Here is an 11,858-nt window from a genome sequence, read left to right on the forward strand (position 1 = left end):
TTGATATTTCTCCCGGCAATCTTAATTCCAACTTTTGTTTCATCTAGCTCTGCCTTTCTCATGATGTGCTCTGAATATAAGTTAAATAGGCAGGGCGACAGTATACAGCCTTGCCGGATTCCTTTTCCAATTTCGAACCAATCAGTGGTTCCGTGCCCAGTTCTCACTGTTGCGTCTTGACCCGCATATAGGTTTCCTAAAATACTGTACACAGGTAGAATCATTTCACACAATCTGGATTCATAATTCATTCAAAGGCATGGTATTAGGCATGGGTTCTTGAATAAGCTACAGTAGTTGGATTTATATATAAAAAAACAGCTCACAAACTAGGATCTACAAACCAAAAACCTATGACTAAGCATGGTAAGTGAACATACCATACAGCTTCTCCCTTCCAATCATGGACTAGTGAGCATGGCTAGTATAGCCCAATACCAAGTTCCTTAGACCATTCATATCTCAAATCAATCCAAAATAAAGTTCCTTTTCCTTTTAATATTATTTCTATTATTTTTGCTACACACCTAATAAATGTCTCTTATATTATTTTCCATCTCATGAAGGTTATTTTAATGGAATATGTATTTTCATGAAAGACACTCCCATGACAAACTCTTGATTTCATTTTGCTTACTATTACATCCATGATATCTCTGCAAAAGGATGCATCCCAAAAACTAGTAAAATTTTCCTTGAGACATCAGAAAATTCCTTTTTCATGTTGTTTCCTGTTGTGATTTTTCCCCCTGTGGTCTAAGGATCTTCATGTTTAAATTCATGGAGGAGAATGCAACATTCTGCTGTAGGATACAAAATCAATCCCAGTACAAATAGAGTAACGCAAATATAGGATTCCCTTCCAGTCGTGAAAGGATCTACTCCTTTATCAAATGGATTGTCTTGACAAACACAATGACAATTATTTACAGTTTGTTATTCCTTCCCTCTTTCTCTATCCAACTGAAAGAGAAGAGAAAACCCCTTTTTTGTAGCACTGATTGTTTTTGCCATGCCAGTTCCTCTTAAAAGTGCAAATAGAGGGAAAGTCCATCTTCAAGTGCTACAGATGGGGACCATTGAAATAGCCTTTGTCTCCCTCAATGTCCACCTCTTGATCTGAATCATCTGAGATGTCTGAATCCAACTCTTCCTGGGAGACAGGTGAAGGGGTATATTGTGGCCTATGTGGAGAAGCTCCCTTATCCATCTCGGAACTCAAACAGTTTTCTTGTTTGGAAGTCTGAAGACTTTCTCCACTTTCTGATTCTTTTTTGTTGGGTTGAGGGGTCTCCTGAAAACAAACACAGAAGTCATTGAATCATTTAGTGAGAAAACCACTGGAGTTTGGAAAATATTGGCCATTTCAAGCTTCCTTTGGAAACTACAGAAATCTAATTTTCTGAAAACCTAGTTCTGCCAACTGGCTTGGGGCAGTCCCATTCTAGAGGCAATTAGTAGATTAGGAGAATATGTTACCTCCCCCCTATTTATATATTAATCCTTTTTTATTCATTTTTTTTTGTTAATTTTAATGTTTTAACTTTTAATGATCTATGTTTTTAACATTCTAATTATGTGCACTGTAATTTATGAGATTATAATCCGCCCCGAATTACTTGATAGTAAGATGGGTAGCATATAAATTAATAAAATAAAAAATTAAGTGAGCTACTTACTCTTTAATAAAAATAGTAGCTAGACATTAGGGTAAGAGCTCAGCTAACCAAGGTCAGCAACATCTTCTTGACCTTGGCTCATTTCAGAAAGCTAAGCAGAACTAGATCTGTTTATATTTATATAAGAAAACACCAAGAAATCTATAGCGATATAAATTAAACTTGGATTTGGAAATAATGACTGAGAAAGTGAATTGTTAAAGATAAAAAGAGTGAAAGGTAATCTACCAAAATTAGGCAAATTACATCTTAGGTTGGTTCTGCTCCATGGGAAATCAACTCAACCAATAGTTTCAAAGTTAGGAAACTGCATCTTAAATTGTGAATCCCAAATGATACTGATATTGTATAACGTGCTTGGTTTTCTTTTGATTAAACATGCTATATCTGCATAACCCTTCTATTGCAAATTACATTTTTCAATTTATTACAATGTGTGATCTCGGCCACTATGATTCATGGTTAAAACAAGACATCTTAGGGTAATGTGTGAGCCCAGAAAATATATTCATGGGAGTTTATTTTGATTAGGATTTGATAACTGCATGTGAACAGAGGGCATGTATCGTTGGAAACTGCCAACAATATTTAATCATGCCACAACTTTTGCAAAACCAAACATTGCTATGATTCAGGAGTTTTTCAAAACTAATGTTTCAGAATGCCATTTGTCCTCTTAAGCAAGCTGAAATAATTAAGCACTCCCTATGATTCTGATCTACTTCAAGTACATGAATCTGGAGACAGCAAGTAAGGTTCAGAAGCAGGAAACATTGCCCTTACCTGTTTTAAGCGCCTCCATTTTGCACGCCGATTTTGGAACCATGTTTTAACCTAAATGACATAAAGTAGGGGAGAAAAAGTTTTAATGGGAGAAAAATGTGAGGGAAAACCCCCTCTCTAAACTACAATCCTAAACAAGCTTATTTGCTATGGATAGCCTGAGATACTCATCAAACACTGCAATACTGTAAATGCCTACTCAAAAACTAGAGATTTTTTTAATAGTATCAGAGAAAGAAGGGAACCGAATTCAAATATGACTTCTGAACTAACAGGTCTACAGGAAGTTCTCCCTGTAAGTGAAACATGTCTACAGTATTAAGAACCTGAGGAGAGCCACTGTCTTGTTGTTTCAGCCCCCTCCCCCAAAGGGCAGAAAATTTGAGAGCAATGACACCCACTTAAATTCTCTCTACCCCCATCCACTTTTTGTTCCTAAATCCAGAGACTTTCTCAAGCAAGAAAAAAGAGCCTATCAGAATGACAGTGAAATCTACCATTGCATTGATCCTGCGCAGAGAGGGCACAGCTGTGTTCCAAATGATAAAAGCACATTGGTGTGATTTTATAAGGCCTACAGAGGGGATCAGTGGGTAGCATTTGTGGAATTTGGAAGCAACTCTTCTGAGAATTTTCAAGTGAATAACCTGTGGATTAAATGTAATCCATAGTGGAAACTCCAAAGCTCTCCAAATTTTTCTGATTCACACCTTATCAGTAAAAAAAAAAATAGCACGAACCTCAACATAGATATGCTTATTTATTTATAAATTAAATATTAGTATACTAACGTATAAAGATTACATTATATTTGGTATATTCTTTATACTTAATATAAAATATTTGTACAGCTTAATTTGTCTAGGTGTGCTTTAAATCTTCAGTTCTTAAGTGTAGTTTGGGGACCCGTTTTAAGGATCTGCAAAATCAAATATTTATTTTAATTTCTACAGTATATATTGATAGAGGTAACCCACATATATCAATATTCTTTGAGGTCTGCAATTATTTTTAAGAATGTAAAGAGGCCCCAGCTACCAAAACCCACTGCTTTAAATAAAATATAATCATAGACATTGTAATATTTTTCCCCACACCTCAGGAGATTATATTGTGCAGCTCTGTAAAGGGTGTATCCCACTTTGGACACCATTGCCTCAGAGTTCAAGCTTTTGGGGATTTAATGCACGACCAAAGCTCGCTTACGTTTTTCAGGACAGCAGAGGCGAGGCGACGACCTCCACCAGCCTCATTCTTAAGGCAAACCAAGCCAAAGGCGGCTCTTCGCGGGAGGAGGCGCCTTCTAACTAACATGGCTGCCTCCGCCGGAGACGCCTGTTTCCCCGAACTCAGTTTTGGCGGGAAAAGTTTTGGAGGCCTCCTCACCTGCCTCTCGCTGAGCTGTAGCACTTTAGCCAGGCGCTTCCGTTCCGGCGGGGAGAGGTATTTCTGCGTCTCGAACTTCTTCTCCAGCTCGATGGTTTGGTCGTTGGAAAAGCGCACTTGGCCTCCTTTCCGTTTGTGCAGTGGCCTCTGCATGAAGGGGCTCCACAGTAGCGGCTTCCCTGCAAGAGACACAACGGGGTGGGTTAGGAACCGCCAGGGAGGGCCGGGCGAGCTCCCTTTCTCCGCTACGGACTCTCGCTTGCCTACTCCGCTTTCTCAAACTCGGAGTACTTTCCTTGGTTAAATTCGGAAAAAAAGTGCTCGTTCCTAACTACGCTGCTCTTTGATCCCGACAAACAACCAGCCAGCCCCAGTCCCTCCGCGCCCAAGCAGGGGGAAAGGACAGCCTTCTACATGTTAGCCCTGCAAAATGGGGGCGTTTAGGGTGGAAGGGTCTCTGCCCGCGCTATTTGGCATCGTCCCGGGGTGACCGTCGAGGAAGCGGCTGAGATCCTAGCGTTTCATTCTGAAATCGCTTCGTGAAAAAGGCATGGGGGGGGGGAGAGATGTCCCAGAGAGGACATCGCTCTTCTTAGCTTGACAGGTTTCTTTCCGAAGGTGCTCAAACCATTAAAATCCTCACTTGAGACCACAGGTGTGTCGTAATAAAGACATGCGCTGATAGGAGCTCTGCAGACGTTTACCGCTCGGATAGCAAATATTTCCCATTTGTAGCTTTTTTAGCCAGCTAGTCCCAAAGATGCTTTTTGAGGAAGCAATTGGACTTGCTTGTTTTTTCTTTGAAGACGTTTCACTTCTCATCCAAGAAGCTTCTTCAGCTCTGACTGGATGGTGGGGGAAATATGGAAAGATTTATACTCCTTGCAGACAGCTGGTCATTTGCATTCTTTTAGAGAGTCCTTGAGGCCACCTGGAGGTTTATCTGTATCCTCGGGGTCACCTGAGTAGTGCAAATGGGTGTGGAGCTTTCTTGGAACTGTTGAAAGGACTATATTGTAGACTGAAGATAGATGATTTTAGACGGGTATATTTAATTGGTACACCAGCGAGCCTTATGGTACCTTAAACGCCCACACGTGTCATTAACGCGAGAGACCTGATGCTTACAGACTTAGAAAGCGCTTGTTTTGCCACTGCGAGATTGTTTCCCAGTCGGATTCCGGCAATATTTCAGCAGAAACAAACGTCATGATTGGGGGTCCCCTTTCCTCGCCCAACGGACTTAAAAGTCGCTTTGGGCCCAACCACTGCCCTGATGTTACTGGGCGATCCATCGCAGGTCTTTTCATGAATTTCTAGCCCCACTCTGGCCATACTTACTAGGACTGTGTTCGCGCAACTTCCTCCCCCCCCATTACTTTACTCATAATTTATTCAATCCAACGGTATGATTCGAAGCAAAGTCTCACAAGAGAAGACGCGGTATGCCAAACCGCGCTTATTTAACGTATGGTTGCGGGGGGGGGCGCGTCCCGAGAAGGCTCCCGTGTTATAGATTGTGGGACTCAACCTACTTCCCCTCCACGTGCTTCAGCTTCCATCAACCTCAGGCAGCTTTGAAAGGGCAAGGGGTCGTGGGAGTTGTAATGCAAATCAGTGCTTTCAAGGGGTCCAAAACCACAGCACGCAAAGCTGACAGTGGGTCTCAACTCAGCCAAGGTTCCTAAATTCCGAAGTCCATCCGCTAAGATGCAGGTTTGTCGATTCAGACGGACTACTAGACTTTAACGGACAGCTGGTTGTTAGCGGGACGGGTTACTCGCGGGAAAGATCCGATCTGCCGGGACTTGGGTGGGCCGCAGTGAATCGGCAGTGGTTCTCTCTTGGACCGGCCTTCGCTCTACTCTGCTGACGTGCGCTGGCGGGCAGAGGACCCTGGAAGCAGACCGCAGAAGGCAAGGGCAGAATTTCCGTCAATGTGTTTCCTGTTGGTGCATCAAAAGGAGAAGAAAGAGCCGAGCCTTCCTCCCTGCAGCTCGAATACGGCTCAAACCCCAGGCATCACACTTGGAAAGCAAAGATTGCGCCCACGCCCTGCTCCCCCGCGCAAAGGAGACCAGATCCAGTTCTCGCGCCTGATCCTCTTGCGCCAGGCCCGCCTGCTGATCGCCCTCTGCCGAACGCCCGACCTCTCGGGTTATTCTCATTCTTTGTCCTCGGAGGTACACTGCGCCTAAACATGGAGGTTTCGTTTATGCGCTCGCGGCTGCTCGTTCTATCAACCTGCAGGCGGGTCTGCGAAGAGGGGGGGGGGTGGGTTGTATTCTGTTTTCTTTCATGATCGCAACCACCAAGGGGGAGAAAGAGCCCCGATTTGGTCGAAAGCTTTAGCGGCTCTTGTCCGGAGGCTCCTTCTTAAACGAACGGCCCGAAAGGGGTTTCACCGCCGCCCGACCACCTCGGGCTCTCGATCCAAGCCATCAAAAACCTCTAATCACCAATTTAGCTGGACACGTCCTGTAAGTAATTATGCCCCGAGTGAAGTGGAACCGTTCAAAACCGAGAATCACCTTCGCCGTTTAGACATATAAAAAGGAGGAGGGGAATCCACAGCCGCCTTCCTAGTTTTTTTTTTTTTTGGTCCCGCTAGCCAAATAAACGAAATTTAATTTGAAAATTATTTTCACCCCACTCCCCGGCCTACTACAATATTTGTAAGTAAAAAATAAAAGGTTCTCTTTGTCCTTTTAAAATTATACTGACACAGAAGAAGAACAAAGCGGCTTTTTTTTCTGGAAGTGGCACAGAGCTTCAAGACAATGTGCATGAGGATAGGAGCTGTCCTCATGATCGGTTTAGGGGCCTATGGATTGTATCTCTACGGCACCTTCCCTAGTGAATATAAAGTTGCTATTTTACTGCCTAATTCCCTTACAGAAACAACTACTTCGCCAGGAATAGCCAACTGGTTTCCGTCTCTAGCTAGCAATCCTATATCCTCCCTTCTCGCTTTGCTGGTTGCCTCGAGAGGCAGGCATAGGATCGCTCCCCATCGCATTTCTCTGGCAATTGGTTTTTGTGTCAAAACGTTGTGGAGACTTCCGCGATTCTCTTAAAATTTCTGTAGATGTCCCTGCAAAAAGCTACACAATTTATTCAGAAGTTACATCTATTCTTAAAGGTGTGAGATTTTCCTCGATTTCGAGTTGAATGCCAGGCTAAAATACCACGGTTATAGTGTGCTTCCTTTACTGAAAGCCTTAGGGTTGCAAATAAAACTGAATTGGGTTAGCCGGGCTTTTGGCTCTTGTTTTCCGGTTAAAAGAAGGGAGGAGATTTACTTCCAAATAATGTAATCCAGGAAGTAAATCAACAAAGCAATAAAAACAGAGCAATAATATTTGTTGCAGAATACTCAATAGCCAAAGAAGACCCAGTCTTTTTATAGATAATTTGTATAATCATAGATCTATGAGTGGAATTACTGATGAAAAAGCAGAATACACACATTCAGACACATTTTATATTTGCAAATACTTAAGATATATTGTTTGGTTTTGTTGATGTAAACTGATTCAGAAAAAGAAATAAGTGTGTAGTCAAATATAATTCATATAGTGTCTTCTCCACAAAAGCCTTATGGATATGTCAGAAAATTTGATTAAATTATCTCTGTTCAGAAAAAACCAAGTTAATTAATTCTCAACTACAAAAAAAAAATGGACAGAAGGAAGCAAACTGAAAAACTTTAACCTTGGACTCGAACACATTTAACACACTTAAGGACAACATCCCGTTGAAATCTATGGACGTGCTTTGCTGTTTTCTTTATCTTTAGAAATAATTAAAATGGCTGTGTGTGAAAAAGTGAGCAATATCTGGGAGCAAATCCTTACTATTCAGCCTCTGTTTCAATCTGGGGACGGTTTGGGAAAGAGAAGATGCTGGTTTGGGTCCTCATGCCCCGACAGCCCTGAGATGAGCCACAATCCCATACTTCTAGGGAGAATTCACACATTTTCTGTACATGAAATGGTCGTCCTCTTTCACCAACCGCCCTGCGAGGTAGGCAGCTTATGTTACCTACGGAGGAGTTTTATTCTGAAGCGAGCTTCTGGCTTTTCAGGCAAACGGAGATTATTATTCCCAAACTAAATCCGCAAGGGAAAGCAACCCGGAAACAACCCCAGAAAAATCCAAGTCCCGAAGAACACGTCTTCTAGGAGATTAGATTCCCTGCAAATCCTACTTCTGATTAACTTAACTTCCATTCACTCAGCAGAGTTTTCTGGTTTCCAGGATGCCTTGAACTAATCGACCGCCCATCCGGGCTGCCCAAAATGCTGGGCTTAAATGTGGTTGCCTAATCTGTGCCTTGTGAGCAGCCGTTTTTTGTTTTTTGTTTTAACATTTGTATAGAAGTCTACTCAGAAACCAGTCCCATTGGGCGAGTGGAATCGGGTGCCACTTTCCAGGTCCCAATCCGCTCTTTCTCAGTGGGCTCTCCCGTAGGAGCCGGACAGGCAGTTTCAGTTACGCACTTCCACTTCAGGGCCACTTATTCCTCCTGGACTGAGGAGTCTGGACGGTGGGTCGCCATTTCTGTTAACGATTCTAACCCAGCATCAAAACAGCCAGGAAGCCAAGAACGCTTGTAGTGCCTCTCCCTCCCCCCCCGCCCCAATCTTGGTAGCCTTTGAGGCGCCCCCATTTCTTGAAGGCCTGAAGCTCTTGAGATGTTCCTGGGAGGAAAAGGACATTGAGGGGGCCACAGGAGCAGACGGCAATCCGGCACCTCTTGGAAGTCTCCCTGGAGTGGGTGGAACTGACTACGCAGGTCCGGGATCCTGCGGTCGCGCCAGAAAGCAGGAGGCCGAGCGGTCACGTTTCAAAGGGTCTGCCTTCCCCTTCGCCCCCTCCCCCCGCTTCGGTTTTGGGTTGCTGTCTGTCTCCGCGCCTTTGAAAATGCAGCATTGTTGTTTGCGTCAGGCATTCAGCAGTTTTGGTGCAAACAGCCTTTTTCTTTTCTTGAAAGGAAGCAACGAGTTATTTTAGCTGTCATAAAGCTCCGTCCCACACAGAGGAAATGAACAATATCAGAAAAACGGATCCGGGCTATCAGAAGCCGAGTGTTTCCTGAATGTGTCTGTATTGAGGATGTCGATAAAATAATCAGCAGCGTGCACGGTTCCCGGAGACGAGCCAGCTCCGGGCGTCCAGGAAAATACTTTACAGCTTCTGAAACCAGATTTGCTCCTATCAAGAGCTCAAGATATCCTGTATGAACGGAAAGGGGTCAGCCAACCTCGCTCAGACTGCACGAACCGACTCCTACGCCAAGCGGGCGACTCGCAAAGACGCGAGGTCGAACCCGGCCGGGTGATGGACCGAAAGATAATTCCGGAGATCCGTGGAGACCCAGATAGGGGTTTTCCAATTGTTCTGGGATCCCAGTTTCTAAAATCCTAAGCAGCATGGGCATTGCAGTCCCAATGCATAGCCACGCGGGTTCCCTGAGTAACATTACCAATTCGCACAAGGCGCTTTATCCGCGAATAATAGAAACACACTGCTCTTTCAATTAAGCCAAGTTTCCGACTTTACCCGACCCATTGATTTCTAAGCTAACCTAAACTGGAATTTTGTATTAAAGTAGACTAAAATAGGAACATCCTATAATTTAATGGACCGTAGGAAACGGAGGGAAGAACACACACACACACATACACACACACACACACATATCTTTTCAACCCCAGGCGATTTATTTTTCAAGGAAAGGGGTTGCAATGTAGAGGATTCGGGGGCAATAGATATGGTTCGGCCCCCCCTTCCTAGGAATGTAGACTTGTGCAAAACAAAGTTTAGTAATGGGCTGTTTTTAGCTGCTGTTGTTCAAGGTACGAACAGTGGTAAAATGCAGTCCTGAGAACATTTTCGATGTTTCCAGGGATTCCCCATTATTGGATCCTAATTTGGGGGTGGGAATACCGCGGAGAAATGAATTATATGGACACAGGTCCCCGCAGATCAGTGTGTAGGAAGCTAAAGCAGACCTTCTTCACCATACCCACGGCCGCCCCCGCCTCACCGCCTTCCACTCTCCATTCCAACCTTTGCGCGCAGCTTAGTTGATCATCTCAGTGACGCTGGCTTCCGAGGAAACCCAGATTGGGAAAGTGCGCGGCGGCAATTCATACACTCTTCAACTAAGCCGACTTCTAAGGAAAGCCGTCGGAAGAAGAGAGGGCTGGGAAGGAAAACATGCCGAGATAACCCGCCTTCAGACCTTCTCTTGGTCTGTTACAGTTCCTGGCGTAAATAAAGCAAAGGCTGGCTATTAACAACAACGCGATACTTTTTGCGTGTTTCCCACCAGCTCAGAAGTCGCGATAGCCCTCCGGTTGAAGCCACAGACAAGCAACTGTCAAGACGATCTCTGCAGAGCCTGACACTCATTTCCCAGTAGGCAGCAACAGACCCGGATTCTTGTTGGGAGTCGGGTTTCCGTGGTTGGAGGATCACTCCCATCGCCCCCCCCGCCACTTTTAGCACCACTTCAGACGACTTCACAAATCGCGAGTTAGCATGCCCTATTACTTGACCTCCGATATATTGGTCCGGAATTACAGCCGATGCTTTGTTCGCGGATTCAAGTGGAAAGTGATAAACCGCTGGAGCCGAGGGGCTCCTCCGGAGTTTGGCACAGGCTGGGCGCTGCTCCTTTCTCCTACTCAAGACACACAAAAAACCCTCTATCTGAGGACTTCTTCTACGGCTACCTTTTTAGAAAACGCTTATAGACCCTCTGCGAATACCTCCATAAATCGGGGCAAACGACTCCGATTCCAAAGCGTCAAAGACGTCTCGGAAATCAGGCGAGCCGGCGGGGAGGGGGCGTCACTCCGCTTTCCCCTAATCCCGGAGCAGGCCAGCCGGAGCCAGACCGCTGCGGTTCCCCCCTCCCCTCCTATTCCCCGGGCCGCGAGACTTACCCAAGGGATCGTGGCGGAGGAGCGCGTGCGAGTAATCGCCGACCGCCCGGGGAAACGGGTAGAGCGGCGGGCCGGCCGCAGCGCCGTAGGGGCCGCTCCCGTAGGTGGCGGCAGTCAGGGGGTGGGAGAAGGCCGGGTGGATCGGCGTCGGCTCGTAGATGGGAGTCCGGTAGGAAGCCACCAGGCTGGTGAAGGAGGAATTGGGCGACGGCAAGGTGGGCGGAGGAGGCCCCTGCGCCCCCCTGCCCAGGATGTCTTCGATGTAGAAGGGCGTCGGGTGCACCGGCTGCAGCATCGGGGTGGGCGCGTATAGAGGGGGCAGAGAGGCCGACCCCGAAGGCTGGTATTGCATGGCTGGTCCGGCGGAGGCGGGAGCCTTTCTGCGCTCGGGCTTCGGGCCCCGGCCCGTCTTCCTCTGCCGGGACCCGCCGCTGCTTTCCCCCTGGCAGGCGAACCGAGGGCCCCCTGCCGCCTCCCACACGAGAGGTTTCAATCTGGGAGCTCCGCTGGGCAGCGCCGCTTCCTGCCCGGGCCGTGTCAAACCAATGAGGAGAGCCGGCGATGGAGCCGGCCACACCCACAGGCCCCGCCCACCCCACCGACTTTCTTCTATCCCGCGGCGTCAATCCACAGCGGCCGACTCAACCGCTGCCTGGCGACTCCGGGTGGGGTGAGGTGGGGGGCACGACAGGGTGCCTTAAAGTGTATTCCTAGGACTCTTGGGGGGGCCATGGGTCTTCTCGGGGGGGGGCGGGGAAATCAAAAATGATTGGCAAGCCTATGTTGAAAAATAATACAGTATTAAAATCCCAACCATCCTGAGAGGCGGTAGCGGCAGCCAATGCGTCAGTTTCAATTTTTAATTCGGTAAATATGATAAACATACAAACAAAAACCTCTTTGGGGGTCCTCTATATTTTTTAAAAGTGGGAAGCGGTCCTGAGGAAAAAAGTGTAAGATTGCCCAGTTCCTCTCCTATAAGGACTCGTGGACTGATTACTCGCAAAAATAAAAGAGGTCTTCTTCCTATTCCCCCCCCCCTTTCCCACCAATG

At 46.1% G+C, this 11,858-nt stretch overlaps 1 protein-coding gene across 1 annotated transcript; it reads right to left on the minus strand.

Annotated features, from left to right (window-relative positions):
• Positions 1 to 493: 493 nt before the first annotated feature.
• On the minus strand, positions 494 to 11,304 carry HHEX (hematopoietically expressed homeobox). The gene is made up of 4 exons (XM_039336043.1): positions 10,805 to 11,304; positions 3,849 to 4,027; positions 2,463 to 2,513; positions 494 to 1,294 (listed from the first exon to the last, which is right to left on the minus strand). The coding sequence occupies exons 1-4, from the start codon at positions 11,154 to 11,156 to the stop codon at positions 1,064 to 1,066; spliced, it is 813 nt and encodes a 270-aa protein (XP_039191977.1). The 5' UTR covers positions 11,157 to 11,304; the 3' UTR covers positions 494 to 1,063.
• Between the last annotated feature and the right edge of the window lie 554 nt (positions 11,305 to 11,858).

Source organism: Crotalus tigris, unplaced genomic scaffold, assembly GCF_016545835.1.
Source record: "Crotalus tigris isolate CLP2741 ecotype Arizona unplaced genomic scaffold, ASM1654583v1 scf7180000017663.5292952, whole genome shotgun sequence".
NCBI classification, from domain to species: domain Eukaryota; kingdom Metazoa; phylum Chordata; class Lepidosauria; order Squamata; family Viperidae; genus Crotalus; species Crotalus tigris.

Excerpts from the sequence above, each read along its gene's own strand:
- HHEX (XM_039336043.1), bottom strand. The coding sequence starts at position 11,156 with ATGCAATACCAGCCTTCGGGGTCGGCCTCTCTGCCCCCTCTATACGCG. Across the intron at positions 2,514-3,848 it reads TACAGCTCAGCGAGAGGCAG|GTTAAAACATGGTTCCAAAA; the intron begins GTGAGGAGGCCT and ends TATGTCATTTAG. Across the intron at positions 1,295-2,462 it reads AATGGAGGCGCTTAAAACAG|GAGACCCCTCAACCCAACAA; the intron begins GTAAGGGCAATG and ends GTTTGTTTTCAG.